The 13,906-nt window shown below is 45.0% G+C and overlaps 1 protein-coding gene across 4 annotated transcripts in view; it reads right to left on the minus strand.

Annotated features, from left to right (window-relative positions):
* STS (steroid sulfatase) overlaps positions 1-13,906 on the minus strand; it is a 512,613-nt gene that overhangs the window by 446,415 nt on the left and 52,292 nt on the right. For all 4 annotated transcript variants that reach the window (XR_015723499.1, XM_087860403.1, XM_045813640.2 and 1 more), the window contains exon 6: positions 7,206-7,342. Coding sequence is in view for 3 of the 4 variants with exons in the window: in XM_087860403.1 (XP_087716529.1) it covers positions 7,206-7,342 (137 nt within the window). In the remaining variant the exon portion in view is untranslated. The remainder of the gene's footprint in view (positions 1-7,205; positions 7,343-13,906) is intronic.

Consider the following 13,906-nt stretch of genomic DNA (forward strand, 5'->3'; position numbering starts at 1 on the left):
CATCATCACTATCATCACCATCACCCTCATCTTCTTCATTATCATCATCACCATCACCACCATCATCATCATAATCACCACCATCCTAATCTTTAAAATCATCACCTTCATCACCATCATCATTGTCATCATCATCACCATCATCATCATCACCATCACCATCATCACTACCATCACCACACCCTCATCTTCTTATCATCACCATCACCACCACCATCACTGTCATCATCATCACTATCATCACCATCGTCACCATCATCACCATCACCCTCATCTTCTTCATTATCATCATCACCATCACCACCACCATCACTGTCATCATCATCATTATCATCACCATCATCACTATCATCACCATCACCCTCATCTTCTTCATTATCATCATCACCATCACCACCATCATCATCATAATCAGCACCATCCTAATCTTCTTTAAAATCATCACCTTCATCACCATCATCGTCATCATCATCACCATTATTGTCATCATCATCACCATCATCTTCATTATCACCATCACCATCCTCCTCTTCAAAACCATCACCTTCATCACCATTAACCACCACCATCATCATGACTATCATCCTCATCTTCTTCATTATCATCATCACCTTCATCATCACCATCACCATCATCACCATCATCATCACAACCACCATCACTGTCTCTTTTAAGTGCATACAAAACACCATAGTGCCAGGCACCAGCAAGGTAATTATAATGTCTCCCAAAGTTTATTTGTCCTATTGCAATTAACATTATCATCTATTCTTAGCTGTCTGCCTTGAAAGGCCACCTTTACATTTACATGAGATTCTTTTTCTGGGATTCCCGTTCTTCTCCATCATTCTGTCTATCCTGGAGCCAGTGCCTCCTAACTTCATTTATTTATTTTTATTTAAACTCTACAGAGCACACTTTTAAACACAATGCAAATTAAAAACACGTTTTAAGAATTCACGACACATCCAATCTTGGCTGCAGAAGCATGGAGGATGTACTTGTTCTACTTGAGAAGCTTAAGAGTTTTAGGACAAAATGTTTCCATGTTCTACTTCCCACTGCCTCAGAGTAGGGACTGTCCTGAGCACAGCTCATTGTGATGTGCACCACAGCTACAAGGTGACAATGAGTCATGCATTATGAGCATTTTACTCTTAATACTGCCTTCATGCCATGGTCCAGACAGATGGGGCTTTGCTGTACAGAGCTGGGAGCCAGCATGATTTAGTGTGCATACCCCACCTCCCTCACTCCCTGAAACCTGCTAAAAACCTGGAACTTTGGCTGGTGACCAATCCTTGAAATAATTTCCAAGTCTCCACTGAGCGTTCGTTTGATAAAACTGGAAGCTCAGTTAATGACTGTGTGGTCCATAATGGCTCTACATTGCTCTCAATAAAGTACACCATTATTCATCCAGTGTCCTGCCCAGCCATCAACCTCCACTCTGAAAGTGAATGAAGCTAATCAGCTATTCCAGTCATAAGGGAAGTGAGCTTGGTGGCTTTCATGTGAGTGCACTCACAGGGAAGGAGTCAGCTGGATACCCTGGCTCTCCAGTCTCTTGATGTGCTTGACACAAGACACCTGACTTCTCGTCCTTTATCCAAACTCCTAAAAGCACATCACACACCTGTGCATCCCTGGAATGGTTCTACCTCTGCCATGTAAACACTTTTACCTCCTCCCAGACTTCCAACACCTTCCCTACCATCTTGTTTGGACCTGCAACCCATCACCTCCCAAGCCACCAGCCCCCCATTTTCCTCATTCCCCTGCCGTGGCCTGACACTTGGGTCATTCCCTAATGCCCCAAACTCCAAAGCTGAATTGTCTTTTGTGATACTTTCTGGCAAAATTTCAATCATCAGTCAATTCAGTGATCTATCTCCTGTCTCAACATTGGACTGAAAATTACCCAATTCCACATCCTGAGCCAACACCCAACTCCTGGTCTCCCCCCAAGCAGGACAGAGCTCAGAGAGAGTCCAGTAAGTTATACCTCTGCCCACGTCCCTCCATGCCTCTTGAAGGAATATTCAACCCCAGTGATCCTGAGCTCCTCAAATACCTCTCTCTCAGCGACCTCCTACAACCCTAACACTTATAGGAGCTAAATCCACTTGTGTCTTTTCACCTCTTCCTAGTTGGAGTTGATTGTCTTTTTTCAGTGTTCTTTACCCTGAATTCTAACACCCTCACTTCTCTTACTTTTCTGTCTCAGGGGTTCTTCTCTTTTTCTTTTGGGGATTGTTTCCATTTTGTCCTTCCTTTCAATGTTCTACCTGGCCTTCCATTTTCAGTATGCATCAGGAGCGAACACATTATTTTCACGCTTTAGAGGAGGCCCCATTTATCAAGAAAAGGAGCGTTTAAAAATTCAAGATAGAAAACTGATGTATTGAATCCCAAAGGAAATACACAGCGTTACGGCCCAGATTACATTCCTTAGAGAACAAAAGAATCACAAAGAGAATATTGCCATTGTTTTTTTTTAGACCCTGTGATGCTAGCTGATGAGAAGTAGACACATGGAAGTTCATTTCTAAACTTTTACCTTGGACTTCAATAGAAGTAAACCCTGAGTCACGAGTTAGTCTACCGCTTCCAAAGCAATCTCAGGCACTCCCACAGGCAGACCATTATCCACATAGGTAAAAGAAAGCCACACTTCCCTAGCAATTTCAGCAAGTATCAGGCACTTGACCCCCATGATTTCACCCTTAAATAGGACTTATTGAGCCCCTGCTATGCCCCTGGTTTTTAGCATTCTAGAAGCAAATGTCTTTTACGTGAACCCAACCAAAGCACTTTGGCCTAGGCAAATAGACCTACTAAGTAAGGGGTTATCCATCGCACATTGCATTTCAGGGTCTCACAATCGTCCCAGAAAGAGTCCATGTTTAAATGGATAATCTGTTAGACTCATGCCCAATATGCCAAACCCTGGTTAGAATTCTGCCTTAGGTTTTACGGGCTTTGACCAATATCCAAGGCCCCTCATCTGCCTGTGTTACTTGAGGTCCTTGTCACTACCCTGATCTGCTAAATGAGACCTTCCAATTTACTCTCCATTCCTCAAGACGGATTTGACGTGTGGCCGCTGATACTGCATGCCATGTGCTCAACTATACGTCAGGCACGGAAAAGAGGAATTTACTCTGTACCATTACCCTCCCTCCACCCCCAGCTTGTCTTGTATGAACCCTTCTGTTATTTTTCCTTCTGGTTGGCTGTGTGCTCCATCCCTGCACCCAGAGAAGGTGGCAGTATCCAGCCCCACAGAGGGAAAGGCGGGGAGAAACTGAAGGTCAGCGTATCAGACACAGCCACAAGCGGGTCCCGCATCACAGATAGCCACTGAAAACTCACTCCTGAAGACTTCTCCATGCCACCAGGAAGGTCAGTGCTTCTTCCACTAAAGATAAAGGCTCATGGTTTTTGTTCAAAAGAAAAAAAATCTCACATCAGCCACTGGATCCCAAGCTTTGGAAGTGACAGGGATTTTGTTTTAATTGAAAGGTGATCTGAAGCCAGAGATTTATATCCGCGTTCACCTCACTGTTCTCGACTTGCATCTCTGTGTAGGACACGGAATTTGCTAGTGGAACCCTGAGCAAGTGCTGATTTAAGAGTCCTTCCCGCAGCTCTATATTAATAGCATGGGGCTGTAAATAAATGTGGAGCTCGTGGAAATTCCACGTGATGGACTGGAGGTGTCCTCTGGAATGGTACAAGCCACAGATAAGGAACCAGTGGCGGCCACCACCTCCAACCCTCCACCTGCTCCCTCTGCCCTGTTTCCATTCACAGATCCCAAGTGAATATCTCTCCATTTCAGGGGGAAGAAAAACAGCTAGGATGTCACACCCCCAAGAGACTCCATGCACATTTGAACACACTGTGATTTTGCCCATTTGTTCCTCCCCAAAGCTCTGAGGTTTCAAAATTACTTGGGATTGAAAATCACACTTGGCGTCGGTGCCCCGACTGCCCGCAGGATTCTACGGTGGGGGTACCCTGCTGAAATGACATGATGGGCTGTGTCCACTGGCCCCATATGCCCGCCCTTCTCCAAACTCTCAAGCACCTTATCTGCGTCTTCGCTGGGACACTCATTCATCACTTTTCGTGCTGTGTTATTTTAAGATCTCTTGGAAGAATCTCAAATCCCTCCATGGCTCCTAACTTCCCTTGCGTCAAGGGACTTAGCATTATTCCACGCCCCCTCCAAAAAAGAAGGAAAAAAATTAGGCACAGAGTATTCAATAAACGTGAGTAATGTAGGGATGAGCTCTTTCCCTGTGATTGAGTGTTGACCACCCAGGGCTTGTGAGGCGGCCTTTCTCATTACAGGGATAGTGGTGGAACCAGGTACAATAACCCTCATGCTCTGGGGGCACACCTGTATTCGGGTTCCTGCTCATCCCTGCTATTAATTCTGTAATTAGTACACCTGAGGCAGGTGCAGCACCCTTCACCAACCCTCACCTGCCTTACCTGCAGAATGGGGACAATGAGCATACCGTGTGCTGTACCGACGGCCCATGGCACAAAGGAGGGAGCGAGTGTGCAAGGTCCAGGGCTGGGTGTGTGGCACTCCCTGAGCCCACAGTCACTAAGATTATGAAAGAAGGCTAACCACCTGTCGGGTTACTTAGAGGGAGTCTAGATCCTGGATGTGAGCCACCCATGTGGTCACGTCTCTGCAAGACCCCTTCTGTGGTCCTCACTACAAATCTGCGTGCTCACTTCCCTTGGCGACTATAACCATGCAAGGCAGCGCCATCACACAGCTAAAACTAAGGCCATAAACGCAAGGACGTGGCGTGGGAATGGCCGTGGAGTGCAATTAAGTAACAAAGGCACTTTTGTTGTGACCATGCCTTTCCAGGTACAGAGAACCCTGCAGTGGAGAAAGTTAGGCTCCTTATAATTAGGCCGTGTCCAACAATTTTGAAAGAAAATGGCTCCGAATGGGAGAGGTGTGCCCTCTGCAGCTCTCTGCTCCTGTCTCAGGGGTCTCTCCTGCAGGATGCAACAGTTTTAAGCAAATATCCCCATTTTATTTTTTATGTAATTATTCAGAACACTGCAGTCCCCTCAGCCTCATAAGGAAAGGCTTTTCTTGGAAAGAAGGAATGTTCCTCGAAACGCTCCGTTGTACTGGACAGGTAAAACAGCAGAAACATCCCAAGAAATTAATGTCACGACCAAGGGGGAGGATTTCATTTTTTGTCCAAAAAGAAAAGCACAGAATCATCTACCAAGGTTCTGACGCAGATCTCGAAGACTGAAAACACTCTCTGTTTCATTCTAGAGGGGAGAAGGAGTAGGAAAACACTGAAAGTTAGACTTGCTAATGAGTCAGGGTACGCATACATGGCATGACAGTGAAATAAAAATTAATCAGTTCGTTTGATGATACCACCATGAGCTCGCGTGCCAGTCCACAAACGTCTTGGTGTCATCTAAGAAACCTGTTATTTAAAATATAACACTCATCAAAGGGATGAAATATTCTCCTGATTCACACTGCAAAGGTGTCCAAAATGTAAAATGATTCCCATGCAACGTTTAAAGAAGCAAAATGAGAAGAGGCAGGCTTGCCCTGGTGTACGGGAGAGCCCTAGAACAAGCATCTGTCTTGCAAATCTCAAGAAAGGGGAACGTTGAGCTTCAGAGAATCCCAGCATTCGTCATAGGGACTCCCTTTCTGTTTTTTTTTTTTTTTAAGATTTTATTTATTTATTTGAAAGAGATAGAGACAGCCAGCGAGAGAGGAAACACAAGCAGGGGGAGTGGGAGAGGAAGAAGCAGGCTCATAGTGGAGGAGCCTGATGTGGGGCTCGATCCCACAACGCCGGGATCACGCCCTGAGCCGAAGGCAGACGCCCAACCGCTGTGCCACCCAGGCGCCCCATGTTCTGTTACAGTATCACAGACCCCCAGAGAAGAAAGAAACTGAGGACTCATCCCATCTGAATTTTTCGTGTAAAGATGACAGAACAGAGCCTAGAAACTTAAGACATTTCTCAGATTCATGGAGACGGCAGATGGAGAGCTAGAAGCTACCATAAGGGTCCTGTCCTCTTGTTTCTTAAGACGGTGCTCCTTCCGAGATTTAACAAACCAGAACTTGTCCTTGACATCACCACTGTAGGCAACCAGCATCCCGTTCAATTCGCAGCTTAAAACCAACCAACCAACCGTAAATAAATACATAAAATGCTCCTTGGCAATGGTCAGGTTATTTCTAAAACATCTGGATGAAACAGTTAAAAACCATCACTTCAGTGCACAAAGAGGAGGAGGAAGAATGAGAGGAGGAAAAAAAAGAAAAGAAAACAAACATGTGAAAATCCTAAGCAACTTTTGGACTGGTGACATTTGGACAACTGTGCCCCATTTTGTCCACAGGGATTGCACAACGTCCACACAAGACACGGTGTCCCCGGCAAAGACAGGCGCTGAGTGACAAGTTCAGAGCCCCCTGGTTTTCCATCACTTTGCTTCCCCTCCACGCTACAGAACAGACCCGACAGTGCTCAGCTCTGCCAGAGAAAAGCAAAGAGAGCAGGGTCATGATGATCTCATGGAAATGGAGAGGACACATTTTTTTTTTAAGTAAGACGTCTTCCCAGCACCTCTGAAAACAATGGCACATTTTTCAGGAATAGAGTAATTTGCTTAGAAAGGAGGAGAAAGGACACAAAGAATAAGACCGTCTCGGTTGTGATGCCAAACAGAACAACATCGCCAGGAGACCCCGAGGCGGCGTGCCACGGCTGTGGGCGCCTGCGGTCTTCTGTATCCCTAAACCTACCACTTATCTAATAACGCGGCAGAACACACCACGCTGCCCACATTTCATTGTTAGCAGGATCCGCGATGAGAATGACTAACAGTGCGTTGGCTCCTTTTCTCCGTTAACCTGTGCCTGCTGGTCCCCAGACCGAGTCTTCCCCTGGCGATGAGCCGCTGGCTACCTCAACCACGCACCTGGGGCTGAAGACGCTTTTTATATTCTGTTTATCTTTCTGACTTAGTGTTTCATTACCTTTTTTGAAAACAAGAAACGGAAAGCCACTTACTGTCTATAAAGGCATGGGGCACAGAAGTGCACATTCACAGGACGTGAGGGAGGAGGAGGAAGACGAGGGCCTGCCGTGAGCACTCACGGAAGATAAAGACACACATACCAACACTCCAGTCCATTTCCTCGACAGCGTCGCCGTAAGCGCCATGTTTGCTTTTGCCGGCGAAGTCCTTGGAGGAGAAGAGAGCTGTGTGCACGTGGAGGTATGACAGGACCAGCAGGAACGGTGTCTCAGTGTTCCTGCGAGAGGCGAGAGGAGACAGCAACATGAGCACGTGCGCCTCCATTCCCACTGCCATTAAAGTAGTAATGACGGGAGGCCACCTCAAAAGTCAGAAAGCACCGCAAGATGATGTCTAATACTGCATGTTTTACTGGAGAAATGGAAGCATTCACAGCGTGCCTATGAAGACAAGACTCATGGTCACTCTGTCTGGGTCAGCACACACAAGTGTTACATTCTCGACACATCCCCCAAGGACACAACCATGGAAGGAATGTCGTGGGAATGGCCTGCTTTGCCCCTGAATTCTATTCTTCCCTCTCTATATGGTGATTAATAGGAACTCAAGGGCCTTCAAAAGCGAATTCTCTTTGTAATACGTACACACACACATGCTACTACCTAGTAAACACCCATCTCTTGAATTCTTGTAGCAAAACCTATGTACAGGTCTAATGCCAAGTCAACTGTTCCACCATATTGCCCACCTTCTACTACCAAACAAGTCTCCTGCAATAAATGCTCAACTGTCAACACTGACATTTTGGAATTTACATGGGACATTCTTTGAACTGGCCCCAATCTATAAAGAGTCTCAAGTTCTTGCAAAAGCATTTCTTAATTCCGAGTGCATCAAAACATCCTGTGTTGTAATGGGTGAAACACACAGCTGTGTAGAGTTATAAGTCATTGTCAATGAGTGAGCCTTGTGACAAGAGTCCTGAGCTTGGTGAGTATGGGAAGGTCTGGGGGTTCCCGCCCAGGTCTGCTGAGAGGAGTCAAGGAGTCACACCACCTCCTCTTTGCCTCACGCCGATCTCTGAGAAATGCACTTAGTGGATGCACTTTGGTTTTATGTAACCGGTTCAAATTTCACCTTTGTCTGGGAAAGCGTCAGAAATTCCTTTCCCTCTAAACGGCACTATTGCCTAAGTGCCCTTTTGAAGGCTGCTGGGGCACAAATGGAGTGAATAACAGAATAGATGGGTGGCCCGATGCCATTTCTACTAGGGCATCTGGTGTACTCCCTACAAATCCCTTACGTGCTTTCCTGGTCCCACTAGACCATGAACTGGGGCATGTCACGGACATCTTGGTGCTGCAGGGCCCGGCACGGTGCCTGCCAAGGAGCGTAAGTGCAGTAAACCTCTGTTAGTCAATGAGATCCTGCATCAGCTCTCCCGGCTCCCGCGGGCCCACCCAGGACTCCCGGGCACTGCAGGGGTGCAGCGATGCAACGTGGTTGGTGAGAAAGGTGATCTGGGGTAGGTACTATTATATACACCTACAGGATACATACAACTTCATATATAATACATACATCTATACACAACTATAGTTATATGTATACCTATACACACACATACACTATGCACCTGTATATATTATTAATATAGGGCTGTGTGTGCATACACATATATATATACCCATATACATATATATGCTATTAATATAGGTATACACATACACAGGAGCATATATGTATACAGCTATATACGTTATTAATATACATGTGCATACATATGTATATTATGGATACAGACACATATGGGTATAGACACATACACCTATATATATAATTACTATAGGTTTATATATATACACACACATAAAAACACACATACAAACATATATATTATCAGTATGGCTATTTATAAATATACACATACATGCAAATACATCTCTATATATTATTAGCAGATATATGTGCCTAACATATACACTCTAAGTCAGAAGTCTCTGATCATTTTGAAGGGACAGTCCCCTCTGTTCATCATCTTTGTCAGCCAGCAAAAGCTCTCGGGAAATCATCTATTTCATGATATCAATGATGCGTTTACATATCTATTTAGTTCCTTAAGTCCTCAGGATAACCAAAAACATTTCAAGGTTAGAACAAGATATCGCAATGCTAACGAGCTAACCTCCAGTAAATAAATGACTGCACACTTTGCTAAATGCATTGTTAATTTCCTGACGTGCAAATAGCTTGGGTTCCTGCAGCCCCTACAGCACCTTGGGGGGCCACCCCTCAGACCTGCTGCTTATCACACTTTACACGGAAGGCTGCTCCCTGCACTGATGTTCCCCTTGCCTTCTGAAGCAGAACATAAGCCTAAAACATCAGCTTCGAATGAGCCAGGTCCCTGCTGGCTGAAGATCAAGTTGAGCCAGTTACTGCGAATCATCTGTATGGCTTTGAGTTACAGGGCTCGTATTGAATTCCGTCACTTTCCCTTTTTTACAGGAGTATACAACAAAGTGACACTGTTACTATTTCACAGCTAAGCAAAAGAGACAAAAAAAAAAAAAAAAATCACCAAAACCCAACAAACAAACGAGCGAAGAAAAGTTTGCACGTGGTCTATGCCAGCTCTCCCCAGGAAGCAGAATTTGCATGAGAATCCAAACCCAAGACAACTGGTCTACCACAACTTCTCCCCATTATGGGTCAGGAAGGAAAGAAGGTGCCTTCATGTTAACATGGACCCACAGGAGCTGCCATCTGAGCTGACGATCTGCACATGAGGATGTCTCCCAATGCATCTCTCTGGCTCCTTCTAAGCACAGGTGCCCTCCAAGACCCTGGAAGAAGTGATGCTAGGCCATGAAAGGTCACAGACCTCTGCCCTGTAGGGGCAGAATGTGCCGAGAATGAAGAGGCGTCGCGTGCCCAAGAGCTTCTGAAAAAATTATAAATTAATAAAAGAGGAAGAAGAAAGAGCCCGCCATCGGCCTCCCTGGCAGGATCCCAAGATTGAGGCATTTTGAAATGTGAGCTCAGAACGAACAAATGGACAATCAAATCAGCCCAACAAGCAAACGAAGGAGCCTGACATGACCAGGGGTAGTTGAGAGCGGTCAGGCCAGCAGGGGAGTTCAAGCCCAGCTGTGGAGTGGGACCCCTGCCCTGCAATATACGTGGACCCTCTGTGGAAGGGGAGAAGGCCGTTCCTAGGTTCATCATAACACGATGCATATTTATAGAATGCTCTTTTCTAGCATCTCTCTACAGAGCCGTTTTTCGTTGAGCAGGCGAGATACCGCCGATCCCAGCCAAGGTCCTGGGTGTCCAAGCACGGTGATGAGGTTTTAGATGCATCAACACTCCTGGAAAATGCAGAGACGCACACCAGCTTGCAAAGCACCGCACGGCAAAGACTGACCATCCAGGAATAGAGGCCCGGTCAATGGTGCATGGGCTACACACCCATAAATGCTTGGCTGCCCCGCACACACTCTAGGCTGTGACTGACAGCCTACTCTCTGGTGAGGCAACTCGCTGAGCAAGATCCTTCCAGACACAGAGAGCGGGTCAGGCTCAGGGAGGACGTCTGGGTCTCCCTTCCCTATGACCTTGAAAACTCCACAACACTTCATCGAGTTGGTGGGCAGGAGACTTCTCAGTCACAGCTTCAGTCCTGTGTTATTAGCGGAGCACTTCAGTAAACGACGTTTTTGGAAACTCATTGCCTCTGTCTTGCACGTTGTGGGAAAAGACAGAACCTTCTGCTACTACATGACTTCACGTTATTTGTGAAAAATACAGAAGGCAGCTCCGTGCCTGCCTTCCCAGCAACCTGTAATCATTTCAATCCGAGAATCAGAAGACTGACATCCTATAAACGTGGACTGAAAACATACACGAGGGGATGGTGAAGGCGTTATTTATTTTTTTCCTGCTTGCCACGAAGCTCTCGAACAGAATATTCCTCCTCCGAGGGCTTGACCGTTATTATGCAACCAATGTCCCAACTTGACCGGCGTCGTCGAGCGCAGTGGAAATGCAAGGAGGCTTGTCTGTTGGCTCAGTCGGAGAGCCCTCAGACGCACAAAGCAGCTCATGCTGTGGAGATTCACCCAGCCGCCGCTGCGAACACACACAGATGTGTATACTTCGGCCATCCCTTTGTTCCGTCCACACACTTCACATCTACTGAAAGCACATTCGGCTGAGACCGCCCTCGCGACTTAAACTCTATAGGTGAGCCCTGCCAGGTCCTGCCACCAAACGCATCTCAAGGTGGCAGGGTCAGAACTTGCTTCTGGAGAGAGGCACCTTCCGGAGGTTCATGCAGCGGGATAGCGCCCGTGAATGCTTTCCACAAACACATCACTGTCGGACCTAGCCTCGTGGACTCGTGGAAGCTTACAGAGATGACAGTGACAGACGCCCGTCTGGGGTATTCACCTGCTGAGCTCAGCACGCATTCTATTACACAGAGTCCTCAAACCATTCATTCAATAAATCAGAATATTTTTTAGGGATTTTATTTATTTATTAGAGTGAGGGAGAGCACATGCAGGGGGAGGGGCAGAGGAAGGAGGAGAAGCAGACTCCCCGCTGAGCAGGGAGCCCAAGGTGGAACTCGATCCAAGGACCCTGAGATCATGACCTGAGACAAAAGCAGATGCTTTACCAAATGAGCCACCCAGATGCCCCAATCAGAATATTTTAAAAAACATTTTAAGTCATCTTTAAACCCAGTCTAGTCCTCAAATGCACAACCCCAAGGTCAAGAGTCGAATGTGGTATCAACTGAACCACTCAGGTACCCCTAAATCAAAGTAATCCTTAAACTAAAATCCTCAAAGTTGGATCTTTGAAAGAATAAATAAAATTGACAGAACACTGGCAAGACCTATCCAAAAGTATAGAGAAAGGACCCAAATTAATAAAATTATGAATAAAAGGGAGAGGTCACAACCAACACCAATGAAATTGGAAGGATTATTAGAAACTTTTATCAACAGCTTTCTGCCAATAAATTAAGCAATCTGGAAGAGATGGAGGACTTCCTGGAAACCTATAAACTACCAAGACTGAAACTGGAAGAAATTGATTTTTTAAACAGGCCAATTTATTATGAAGAGATTGAAACATTGATAAGAAAAACTTCCAAAAAAAACAAAAACAAAACAACTCCAGGCCCGGATGGTTTTCCAGGGAATTCTACCAAACATTCAAAGAAGAAATAATACCTATTCTCCTAAAGCTATTTCAAAAAATAGAAACAGAAGGAAAGCTACCGAACTCATTCTATGAGGCCAATATTACCTTGTTCCCCAAACCAGACAAAGACCCCATCAAAAAGGAGAATTACAGACCGATTTCCCTAATGAATATGGACGCCAAAATCCTCAACAAGATCCTGGCTAATAGAATCCAACAGTACATTAAAAGGATTATCCATCATGACCAAGTGGGATTCATCCCTGGGATGCAAGGGTGGTTCAACATTCACAAATCGATAGGTGTCTTAGATTTTATCCAGAAGGAAAAAGCCAAAAATCATATGATTCTCTCAATAGATGCAGAAAAAGCATTTGACAAAATACAGCATCCTTTCCTGATTAAAACCCTTCAGAGTGTAGGGATAGAGGGTACATTCCTCAATCTCATAAAAACCATCTATGAAAAGCCTACAGCAAATATCATTCTCAACGGGGAAAAGCTGGAAGCCTTTCCCTTAAGATCAGGAACACGACAAGGATGCCCACTCTCGCCACTATTATTCAACATAGTACTAGAAGTCCTTGCAACAGCAATCAGACAACAAAAAGGGATAAAAGGTATCCAAATTGGCAAAGAAGAAGGCAAAATGTCTCTTTTCGCAGATGATGTGATACTCTATATGGAAACCCCAAAAGAATCCACTCCCAAACTATTAGAAGTTATGGAGCAATTCAGTAATGTGGCGGGATACAAAATCAATGCTCAGAAATCATTGCATTTCTATACACGAACAATGAGACTGAAAAAAGATAAATTAGGGAATCCATCCCATTTACAATAGCACCAAAAACCATACGTTACCTTGGAATTAACTTAACCAGAGACGTAAAGAATCTATATTCTAGAAACTATAAATCACTCTTGAAAGACATTGAAGAAGACACAAAAAGATGGAAAAATATTCCATGCTCATGGATCGGAAGAATTAACATAGTTAAAATGTCCATGCTACCCAGAGCAATCTACACTTTCACTGCTATCCCGATCAAAATACCAATGACATTTTTCAAAGAACTAGAACAAACAGTCCTTAAATTTGATGGAACCAGAAAAGGGCCCGAATCGCCAAGGAATTGTTGAAAAGGAAAAACAAAGCTGGGGGCATCACAATGCCGGATTTCGAGCTGTACTACAAAGCTGTGATCACAAAGACAGCATGGTACTGGCACAAAAACAGACACATAGACCAATGGAACAGAATAGAGACCCCAGAAATGGACCCTCAGCTCTTTGGGCAACTAATCTTTGATAAAGCAGGAAAAAACATCCGGTGGAAAAAAGACAGTCTCTTCAATAAATGGTGCTGGGAAAATTGGACAGCTACATGCAAAAGAATGAAACTTGATCACTCTCTCACACCAGACACAAAGATAAACTCCAAATGGATGAAAGACCTCGATGTGAGACAGGAATCCATCAAAATCCTAGAGGAGAACATAGGCAGCAACCTCTACGACATTGGCCACAGCAACCTTTTTCATGACACATCTCCAAAGGCAAGAGAAACAAAAGATAAAATGAACTTGTGGGACTTCATCAAGATAAAAAGCTTCTGCACAGCCAA

This window comes from Ursus americanus, chromosome X, assembly GCF_024610735.1.
Source record: "Ursus americanus isolate L20-20 chromosome X, mUrsAme1.1.p, whole genome shotgun sequence".
Lineage (NCBI taxonomy): Eukaryota > Metazoa > Chordata > Mammalia > Carnivora > Ursidae > Ursus > Ursus americanus.